This window comes from Malus domestica, chromosome 02 (genome assembly GCF_042453785.1).
Source record: "Malus domestica chromosome 02, GDT2T_hap1".
Lineage (NCBI taxonomy): Eukaryota > Viridiplantae > Streptophyta > Magnoliopsida > Rosales > Rosaceae > Malus > Malus domestica.
Window position 1 is genome coordinate 23904563 of NC_091662.1, and position 12103 is coordinate 23916665.

At 39.3% G+C, this 12103-nt stretch overlaps 1 protein-coding gene across 1 annotated transcript; it reads left to right on the forward strand.

Moving 5' to 3' along the window:
• The first annotated feature begins 3305 nt into the window (after window positions 1–3305).
• LOC114823155 (uncharacterized) lies at window positions 3306–3788 on the forward strand. The gene is made up of 2 exons (XM_029098530.1): window positions 3306–3591; window positions 3655–3788. Exons 1-2 carry the CDS (start codon window positions 3306–3308, stop codon window positions 3786–3788), a joined length of 420 nt encoding a protein of 139 aa, XP_028954363.1.
• The last annotated feature ends 8315 nt before the right edge of the window (window positions 3789–12103 follow it).

The window sequence follows — 12103 nt, forward strand, 5'->3', positions numbered from 1 at the left end:
TACAATTTGACAACAAGAGGGTTTAATTTGAGTGCTTAACTTTCATCGCATCAAATTTTGGCGCCGTTGCCGGTGATTAGCAACTTTGCTAATCCCTTATTATTTCTTTTTGTTTATTTTCATGTGTTTTTGTTCCTAGTTGTTGATTTTACTTGTTTTCTTGTTTTAGGTGGTTTATGACTCGAAGTTCTCAACCTGTTCATAAGCACATCTTTGACTTTGACGACGATTTTGAGCGAACTTTGAGACGAGTAAGGAATCAACAAGAACCCTAATCATCTCAACCTGCACTAGATCTTGAAGAAGACAAAGTAGATGAGCAAAAGGAGGCCACGACAAGTACTTTTGAAGAAGTCCAAGATATGGCAGTAGACAATCGAACAATCAAGGAGCTTTCCGCTTCGGGATTGGACAATGCTCTGCCTTTATGCATTCAATATCCAAGGGCGGCCCAAAACAAGACCGACGAGTTCGAATTAAAGTCCAGTTTATTGCACCATATTCCTAAGTTCCATGGGTTGTCCATGGAAGATCCTAATAAACATTTGAAGGAGTTCATGGTTGTTTGTTCAAGCATGACCCTTGTGAATGTTGATGGGAGCATTCTGAAAATGAAGGCTTTTCCCTTTTCTCTCTTGGAAAAGGCTAAAGATTGGTTGTATGAGCTAGCCTCCGGAACTGTCACATCATGGGAGAGTATGAAACGGGTATTTTTGGAGAAGTTTTTCCCAACTTCTCGAGTCATTCTACTACGCAAAAGGATTAGTGGCATTCAGCAAAACCAAGGTGAATCCTTTCCCATTTACTATGAGCGTTTTTAAACCCTTGTTGCTTCATGTCCACAGAACCAGATGAAGGAAGAGCTTCTTCTTCAATATTTCTATGAAGGGCTTCTACCAATTGAACACCAAATGCTAGACGCCTCAGCGGGAGGAGCTTTGGTGGACAAAACACCCATGGTTGCCAAGACCTTAATTGCTAACCAAGCATTGGTTTTTGGGAGAACAAGAGACACTGCCATTGGGTGGACATTGGCCGATATCAAGGGAATTAGCCCTACCACTTGCATGCATCGAATGCTCTTGGAAGAAGGAGCCAAACCATCTAGTGAAGCATAACGCGGGCTCAATCCACCCATGATGGACGTTGTGAAGAAGGAAATCATCAAGCTACTAGATTGTGGAGTGATTTACCCAATTTCTAATAGCCATTAGGTTTCGCCGGTCCAAGTTGTTCCTAAGAAGTCCGGAGTCACTGTGGTAAAAAATGAAGATAATGAGCTTGTGCCTACCAGAATCCAAACCGGATGGAGAGTTTGTATTGACTATCGGAAGCTCAACGCTACGACAAGAAAAGATCACTTCCCACTACCCTTTATTGATCAAATGCTGGAAAGGTTAGCCGGTCATTCATTTTATTGTTTTCTTGATGGCTATTCGGGTTATAATCATATTGTGATAGCTCCCGATGACCAAGAAAAGACTACCTTCACATGTCCATTCGGTACCTTTGCTTATCGTCGCATGCCGTTCGGCCTATGCAACGCACCTGCCACTTTCCAAAGGTGTATGGTAAGTATATTCTCCGATTATGTTGAGAAGATAATTGAGGTATTTATGGATGGTTTCAGTGTATTTGGGGAGTCTTTTGATAATTGTTTGGATAATCTGACCTTGATCTTGAAACGATGTGTTAAAACTAACCTTGTGTTGAATTGGGAAAAATGCCACTTTATGGTTAAACAAGGTATAGTTTTAGGCCATATTGTTTCAGAAAAAGGAATTGAAGTAGATTAATCAAAAATAGACCTTGTACGTCACTTACCCTCTCCTACTTCGGTTAGAGAGGTTTGTTCGTTTCTTGGCCATGCAGGGTTCTACAGGTGTTTCATCAAGGATTTTTCCAAAATATCCAACCCCCTTTGCCGATTGCTTCAAAAAGATGTGCCCTTCCAGTTTGATGAGGAGGGTGAATCAGCATTCAAGCAGCTCAAAGAGAAGCTCACTTCGGCCCCTATCATTCTTCCTCCCGATTGGAGCCTTCCTTTCGAGCTTATGTGCGATGCATCCGACTATGCATTAGGCGCTGTTTTGGGGCAAAGAAAAGACAAGCAGCCGCATGTTATATACTATGCCTCTCGGACCCTCAATGATGCCCAATTGAACTACTCCACAACGGAAAAAGAACTTCTAGCTATTGTCTTTGCTTTAGATAAATTTCAATCTTACTTAATTGGAACTAAAGTGATTGTTTATACTGATCATGCAGCTTTAAAGTACTTACTAATGAAGAAGGAAGCAAAACCGAGGCTCATTCATTGGATGCTTCTTCTTCAAGAGTTTGACATCGAAATCCGAGACAAGAAATGAAGTGAGAATGTGGTGGCTGACCAATTAAGCCGAATGGTCCATGAGGAGCATGAGCATAACGTGCCTATCCCTGAAACTTTCCCCGATGAGCAGCTGCTGTCCATTGAGGTAAGTGAACCATGGTACGCCGATCTAGTGAATTACTTAGTGCCTAAACAAGTTCCTAGCACTCTCACCAAGCACTAATGTGATAAACTTCGAAAAGATGCACGTTTCTATGTTTGGGATGATCCCTATTTGTGGAAGTATTGCTCTGATCAGAGTTTGCGTAGATGTGTGCATGATTGTGAATTTCTTTCGATCATAAGATTTTGTCATACTTATGCTTGTGGTGAACATTTTTGCACTCAAAGAACGGCATTAAAGGTTCTTGAATGTGGATTTTATTGGCCCACGTTGTTTAAAGATGCTAGAACTTATTGTCTAACGTGTGATCGGTGCCAAAGAATGGGAAACATAGGTACCAAGGATCAAATGCCGCAGCAACCCCTATCTTTTGTTGAAATTTTTGACGTTTGGGGTATTGATTTCATGGGTCCTTTCCCTCAATATTATGGTTTCACTTATATCTTGCTAGCTGTTGATTACATTTCAAAATGGGTGGAAGCAAAAGCCACTTATACTAACGATTCTAAGGTTGTTGCAGATTTTGTGAAAACTAACATTTTTTCTAGGTTTGGAATGCCTAAAGTTCTCATTAGTGATGGAGGCTCCCACTTTTGTAATCAAACCATTGAGGCTTTGCTCAAAAAGTACAACGTTACACATAAGGTTTCAACACCTTATCATCCTCAAACCAATGGGCAAGCCGAGGTTTCAAACTGAGAGATCAAGCAAATCCTTGAGAAAACTGTGGGGCCAACAAGGAAGGATTGGAGCTTGCGCTTAGACGATGCATCGTGAGCTTATCGTACGACCTACAAAACTCCCATTGGCATGTCCCATTTTCGGCTCATCTATGGTAAGCCATGTCATTTGCCCGTCGAGTTAGAGCACAATGCACATTGGGCTGTGAAGACCTTCAACATAGATATAGATGCCGCCGGGGTGCATAGAAAGCTCCAATTAAATGAACTCGAGGAAATTAGGCACAAGGCGTACGAGAATGCTCGGATTTACAAGGATAAGACCAAGGCGTATCATGACAAGATGCTTCGTACAAAGACATTCTCCAAAGGGCAGAAAGTGCTCCTCTTTGATTCTCGCCTTCGATTATTCCCCGGTAAGTTACGCTCTAAGTGGATTGGACCCTTTGTTATTACTAATGTTTTTTCCCATGGTACAGTCCAAGTCCAAAGCATGAAAACCGGCCATGAATTTAAGGTGAATGGGCATCGTTTGAAGCCCTATTACGACCTGTTTGAGGAGCATATCGTGGAGGAAATACCCCTCCATGCCGTGAGCCCTAATGGAGCTTAAAAGGAGGTATCGTCCGGCTGGAAGACGTTAAAGCAAGCGCTTCTTGGGAGACAACCCATGTTTTGCGTTCCTAAAAACCTTTCCTTTTCTGCAATTTTATTTTGCCATGATTGTCATTTTTATTTGTTGCTTGTTTAATTGTTTTTGGTGTGGGTTTATTTTTGAAACATTGATAGATATGCAAGGTATTTTACATTAAAATTCATTGAAAAAAGGAACATTAAGCAGAAAATACAAGAGGAAGCCTTCACAAAGGCTGCTTAGGAGAAGTCTCAGTAGTCGGCGGAGCCCCAGAAGGAGGAGGCATCGAAGGCTGATCATTTGGAGCTTCATTACGCGGTATAGCCCCAGAAGACGAATGCAAATGCTGTTGGAACAAACCTACAAACCTCTGATGATCAAGTAAAATCTGACCATCAGATTCTTGCATCTGGTCAATCTTCCTCTTCATGTTTGTAGCATAGTTATGTGCGAGCCTATGCAACTGTTTATTCTCATGCTTGAGCCCTCTAATCTCCTGTTTGGGACTCACCACTTCAGCCGCCAATGATTCAACTTGACGGGTTCGAGCAAATAGGCGTTGGGCCATATTAGACACAGAACCTGCACACTACACACTAAGAGCCAGAGAATCCTTAACAGCCAACTCATCAAACCGTTTGGCAAGTAGTCTGTTATCTTTGGGAGTGACAAGGTTCCTGGCCACCACCGCAGCTGTCATATCATTCTTCATCACTGAATCCCCAACTGTAAGAGGACCAGTAGGGGATATGAAGGATGGGCGCCATATGTTGTCTAGAGAAAACGGGACTGCCTCTTCACCAAGGCTCAAGTCAAAATGACGGTCGGAGAGGCCAGACATTTTCAGAGGTGTTAAAGAAAGAAGAGGTCAGACAAGTCAAGATCGTAGAAGTGCAAGAAGGGAGTTTCTACAGGTAGAAATTCAAGTGTGCTTTGAACGTCCTGCGTACCTCTATAAAAATCAGCACTCGACGGGATTTCAGAGATCGAAGAGGCGAGCTCAGAAATCGAAGAGGCGCTAGCTTTCTCAAAAACTGGGCTTGCTCATAAACCACAGCCAATCTTTTTTTCCAGATTTGTCCGCACTTGTCACATGCAACCTCTGCACTCGATGGGATTTCAGAGATCGAAGAGGCAAGCTCAGATATCGGAGAAGCATGTGTCAGCATCTGTCACATGCAGAGTCAGCTTTGCGAAAATCACGGGCAGTTTGTCGAAGCGCCGATTCCAGATATCAGAGAGGCATCTGCTTTTTCCAGACGTGTCAACATCTGTCACATGCAGAGTCAGCTTTGCAGAAACTACGGGCAATCTGTCGAAGATTTCTGGTGACGTGGAAAGCACGTGAAGAATTACTATTCAATCATCCAACGGTTGACGACAAGAGTGAAAGAATAGTACCGGTTATTAATTCATATAAATGTCGACCTTCACCCTCCCTTGCAATGCAGACATACATAACCCTTTATCTCCGAGAATGCCTTCCCAACAAAGCCTCTCGAGTCACTCAGTGTTCCTTATTCCCTGGGATACCTCTGCAAACAACCCATCAAAAGCAAAAGTATTTCATATCATGAAGGTTGAAAGCAAGAGTATCTCATATCATGTTTTCTCCCTGTCCTTCTCTTTGTCGTTGTTTTCATCTGCACGACAAGAGCCAGCACTTGGTATCAATCTTCCGATCTGGAACCGACTACCTGGAACCCTTTCCTGATTGCTTACCTAGCCTTGCTTTCGAGTACTCATCTTCAACATCTTATGCTTCTGCTTCGCCTACCACTTCTGCTTGGGGAACAGATAAGGGAAGTGAAAATGATACCTCGAAGCATGTGGTGACAATGTGATAATTCATCCTCAGCTAGGGACAAGGAGAAAGAAAGCAAGAGGTGGGCACTTGGAAAGATTAAAGAAACAGACCATCACCTCTACCTCGTGCCTGCCTGCCGTGCATAAAAAACAAGCAGAGAAGAATGCAGACTGCACAATCAAATCAACCCAGCAAAAGGAATCTGAATTGAAACCAAGGAACTCTCATATTCCTCACTCAGAATTCCAAACCAGTTCGAGATCAAAGCTGTGGAAAGACAACAAGATCAACTATCTCCAAAACCAGATTTGCGTTCTTAAACTCTACTCTGTCTGGTTTTTACTTTGCTATACTTGTCATGTTTATTCATTGTTTGTTTATTTGATTGTTATTGTGTGAGTTTATGCTTGAAACATTGAGGACAATGTTTGATTTAAGTGTAGGGGTAACCATTGTTTTGCATGAAATTCGTAGGAGTTTATCACCCATTACTTCTAGTGTTGTTCCTTGCTGTTTTAAGTGTTTTTAAGCTGTTTTGGAGTGTTTCAGTGTGTTTTGACATAAAAATCCAAAAATCTCATAAAAATTTGAAAAATTCTTTTGAAAAACCCAAAAAGAGTTGTTTTTGTATGTTTATTTGTGTCTTAGGGTACCTTCCAACACAATGATGAGGATTTGGTTTTTAATTACATGACTGTTAAAGAGAGTTATAAACATGGATAAAAATTTGATTTACTCTTTGGTGTATGCTTGGTTGGGGTTATTGGTGCGAAATATATAAGCACACCAATTAAACCCTCTTGTTGTCAATTGAAGTAAAGAATGTAAGTAGGGATCGTTCTAGGCCGGGGATTAGGAGGGATTGCTAAAACACTTGAAACTGACTTAAATATGTGAAAACAAACTTAAAAGTATGAAATTAAACTTACAAGACTCAAAACAAAGTCACAAGACTCAAAACAGATTATAGAGACTCAAAACTGCCTAAAACAACTCTAAGGCAGTTTCTGCCACTAACACAAAGTTTGGACGAAAATTGATTTTATCTTAACTCAAAACACTTAAAAACACAACTAGGACAGATTCTAACTAATTAGACACTCTAAAGTAAAGGGGGATTTGGTTTTGGATGAATTTAAGTAAAAACAAGTAACTAAAGACTTAAAACAAATTTTGGACGAATTTGGTGATTTGAATGGATGATGGGCAAGCTAGAAGGTCTTTCTCCACACATGACACACTTGCATATAAAACGATTTCTAGTTGCTTTTCAATAAACTGTGAACCTCAACACCCTAGATTAATTAGGTACGCTTAAATTAATCCTCAGATTTTCCTAATTTCATTGAATTGGATGATTGCATACAACAACCCAAAGCATTCCCCACAAGTTCCTTACATGAATTGGATAATAGAGATACAAGCAAGAATCATTAAGTTCTATGAAAATCATAAGCATTGACGAAACACTTGTAACTATGAATTGCATGAAACTTATGCCAAGAATTTACTTAACATGGTTGTGACGAACAACCTTTACTACTTGTGAATATAAGTTCATAACGATTAGGTGAAACTCCCTTATATCCTAGCATCATATTTATGCGTAGAAATTAAGCGTGCACTCTCAACCAACATACACAAATCAGTTTTAATTCAAATGGATAAGTAAATTGAATTCACAACTTATGAATCACAACTGAAAGTAATCAAATCATATTGCAAGCATGAACATAGTTTCGAATTCCCCCCTAGCTAAGGGGGGTTTAGTTTCTCATACTTAAAAAGCAAAGATAAACAAATTTAGACATTGAAAACAAAAAGAAAGAAAACACCTAAATGCTCCAACGATCCAAGTTGGACAGCAAGCACATCCAAGTACTTTCCTTTCCTTCCTTTGCTACGGCACATGGTGTTGGTGAGTGTTTGAAGGTTTGTTTGTATGGAGGAATGGATGTGAGGATGAATGGAAGTGTTTGGATGAAGGTTGTATCGAAATGGTGATGAATTCTCTAGCAAAAACTGAAAATAATGGCTGCCACACACACTTCCTTTCATAGAGGAAGTGCATGACATGGAGGGATGGATGGTGGTGTTAGCAATGATTCAAAGGTGTAAGTGAAGCAATGATGCAAAGCATGGGGGGTGAAATGGAGTGGTGTTTCAGCTATGAATGCAAGTGGGGAACATGAATGATTGTGCACATGGTAGATAAAGGAAAGGGAGGTAGAATGGTGCAGAAATGAGTCATAGGTGCAGGTGGATTCATGATGCACGGCATGGGCAAGGAAAGTGGAGGAGTGGTGCATCAATGAGTGCATGTAGATTTATGAATTCACATGCAATCATAAAGGAAAAATCAATTTTGTAACATGCTTGAAAGAAGGAACTCAAATGTACGCTACAACCTTGTGAGACTTGAGCCTAAACGTTTATTTGGAGAGTTAATAATCTGTGCATCATTGTTTTCTAAAGTCGTTGCATGATCTCATTATTCTTTGCTTTGTTGCTACTTAGAACGCGTTTCATCATTTAGTTCCAAATGCTAGAACTCATGCCTATTTCATTCAAAGCATGCTATTGATTTGCATAATACATATTCAAGATGAAGTTGTGTAGTGACCACCACAACCAAATTGTCGTGCTCTATTTCATTATGTGTTTAAGTTTAACCCTATTGAGCCTTGTGTAGCCTATGTTCTTTGTTAACCCACACTATCCTCACCTAGCTTAGATTAGGACCATCCATACCCTTCTTGAAGTATAGTGGAGCATAACTTAGAAAGAATTCATTTTGATCAACATTATTGCAGAAAACAAGTGTGGGGGAATTTAGATTTCAAAGTTGTGTTTTTTTTGTGTGTGCCAAAGAAATTGGGCATGGCAGAGAGAAAAATTCGTGAAAAAAAAGAAAAAGAAAAGAAAAATAAATGCATGAGTTGCATGAATTTTCCCTTGTGTTTAAAAGTAGATTTCTGCATTCTAAGAGAATTCTAAGTACCTAAATCATTACTTTGCTCACTATTGCTTTAAGAACATTTGTTTACCCTTACCTTTCTTTGTTAGCCAACGCCCTTAACCCCATTACAACCCTTGACTTCTATCTTGAGTGTTGTGTATTTCAATATGTGGAGTTTGAAATTGGTATGAGCATATGATATCACTGATTCTCGCTTCTAAGTAGTGGCAATCCGTTCATGAGATCATATATATACATGCATTAATAATTCCAGAAATTGTTTCTTTGTCAAAAAACATATGTGAGTACTAGTTTTCTTGTTTACATCAATCTTCTCATATATACCTAGTATAGGGAGTGTAGTAAAAAACTTCTTGTGTGAAAATAAGAGTGTATCTGGTAAGGAATTAAGGGAATTCTCTAAGGCATGTTACTACATTCAAAATGCTAGTTTAATTGATTAAATGTGAGCTAGTGAATGGTGACTATGATCAAGTATGCTCGAGGGTAAGGATCGCTTAAATCTATGTGAGTGGTGATCTTTGGCATGTCATGTTTCATTGAAAATCCCTGAGGCAAATGTTGGAAGGTATAGGTTATGTTTTGTTTGTTTCGTTGTTTTGTTTTGCTCGAGGACTAGCAAAAGCTAAGTGTGGGAGAATTTGATAAGAACATATTTATGCAATTGAGTTAGCTTGTTCTCATGCATTTATGTTGTTATTTCTTAGTTAATTATGTATTTTAAGCTATTTTCGTGTGTTTGTAGGTCCATAGGCCTTATAAAGCAATAAGGTGCATTTTGGTGCATTTTGGAGTAGTTTTGGGCTTGGAATGGATAGCACATGCATGGAGCAAGGTGGATCGACGAAATTGAAGACTAAGGAAGCTTGGAATGTGTTAAAAAGAAAGAAGAATTAATGTAAAAATGACAAAGAGCTCAGCAACCAAAGAAGAAACATGAGTCAAGATTACCTTATCATCATCCATGTTCCCTCCTTGCACTTAATTGCTACTCCATTCCTTGTTCCCTCCATCATTTCAGATTTCATGCATCATTACTTTGAATCATTTCAATACCACTCCATTTTACCCATGCTTTGCATCATTACTTCACTTTCACCTTTGAATCATTTCAACACCACTCCATTTTACCCATGCTTTGCATCAATACTTCACTTTCACCTTTGAATCATTTCAACACCCATGCTTTGCATCAATACTTCACTTTCACCTTTGAATCATTTCAACACCACTCCATTTTACCCATGCTTTGCATCATTACTCCACTTTCACCTTTGAATCATTTCAACACTACTCCATTTTACCCATGCTTTGCCTTGCACTTCCTCTATAAAAGTGTGTGTAACATAAATGGAGTTCATATATTTTTAGATCATTCACTCCCATTTGAATACAACCTTCATCCAAACACATCCATTCCTCCATACAGACAAACCTTCAAACACTCACCAACACCTTGTGCCGTAGCAAAGGAAGGAAAGGAAAGTGCTTGGACGTGCGTGCTGTCAACTTGGATCGTTGGAGCGTTTAGGTGTTTTCTTTCTTTTGTTTCCAATGTTAAATCCATTTTCTGATTTTGTTGTAATTATGAGTGGCTAAACCCCCATTTAGTTAGGGGGAAGTTTGAAGCCATGAACATGCTTGAGATATGATATGATATTAACTAGCACTCAAATTAACCCTCTTGTTATCAATTGTAGCAAAGTATGTAAGTAGGGATCGTTCTAGGCCGGAGATTAGGAGCGATTACTAAATCACTAGAAAACTGACTCAAATACGTAAAAACAAGTTTAAAACACTAAACTAGACTCAAAGAATGCAAAACTAAACTTTAAAACACCAAAACAAACCAAAAGACTCAAAACAGCAAACAAAAACTCAAAACTGCCTTAAAAACACTTTCTGGGCAGTTTTTTTTACACCAAGGAAGAATTTGGACGAAAATTGGTTATAACTTGACTCAAGACACTTAACAACACAAACTAAATTGATTTCTAACTAATATGACTCAACCAAGTAAAGGGGGATTGATTTTGGACGAATTTAAAAACAAAACAAGTAAACTAATGTAAACAGATTTTAAAATGAAATTGGTTAAAGTGAATGGATGGAAGGCTAGCTAAGGGGTTCTTCTCCACACATGTCACACTTGCATACAAAACGATTTCCAATTGCTTCTCAATAAACCATGAATTCTCAACGCCCCAAGTTAATTAGGTTCGCTTAAATTAACCCTCAGATTTTCCTTAAGTTATTGAATTGGATGAATTGCATACGACAACCCAAAGCATTCCCCACAAGTTCCCTACATGAAAGCGCATAATAGAGACACATGCAAGAATCATTAAGTTCTATGAAAACCATAAGCATTGACGAGGCACTTGTTACTATGAATTGCATGAAACTTATGCCAAGAATTTACTTAACACGATTGTGATCAACAACCTTTACTACTTGTGAATATAAGTTCATAACAATTAATTGAAATTCCCTTATATCCTAGCATCAAATTCATGCATGCAAACTAAGCGGGCCCTCTTAACCAACATACACAAACCAGTTTTAATTCATATAGATAAGTAAATTGAATTCACAACTTATGAAACGCAATTAGAAGTAATCAAATCATATAGCAAGCATAAACATGGTTTTGAATCCCCCCTAGCCAAGGGGGGTTTAGTTCCTCATATGCACAAAGCAAAGATAAATAAGTTTAAACATTGAAATCCAAAGAAAGAAAACACCTAGATACTCCAACTTGGACAGCAAGTGCATCCACGAAGTTCCTTCCTTTCTCCTTGCTGCGGCACAAAGGTTGTGGACAGGTTTTGGGGTTATGAATGGTGTAGAATGGATAGGGGATGTGTGGTGGTGTCTAGGGTTGATGGGTGGTGCGGCTAGGGATGATTTTGGGCAGAAATTATGGAATATGGTGGTGGAAGGGTGCGGCAGAGAGCAAGGGATGATTTCTGGCGTGAATTGATGTGTATGAGAGGTGGTAATTTAGCCAAAGGGTTAATATGAGTATATATAGGCACTTAAAACCCTAGGGGAATCAGATATGGACTTGTATAATTAAAACCCATCAGGAAAAGGCTTAAAACAATCAGATTTTGAATGGGAAAAGGCCTCCTAGGTGCGGCAGGTAAGGGATAGGGTGGATAAGGCTTCTAAAAAGCCTTGCAAGGCAAGGAAATCAGATTTCTAGAAGGGAATAGGTGCGGCACTAAGGGATAAGGTTGATTGTGAAGGGATAAGGTGTCCTAAAGTGTTTAGGACTCCTCTTTGGAGCTGAAATCTTTGTACATTAGGATTAGGAAAGTTTGTCTTTGTCAATCCTTCATCATCTTGGATTCCTTTTCCTTCTTGGACTTGGAAAACTTCTTTGTTGCTGAAACTTGATGCCATTTGGATTTAACTTTCCTACTTCAAGTAGGAAACCTTGTTTGAGTAGGAATCTTCATCTTCTAGGAATCCCAATTCCACTAGGAAACCTATTTCAACTAG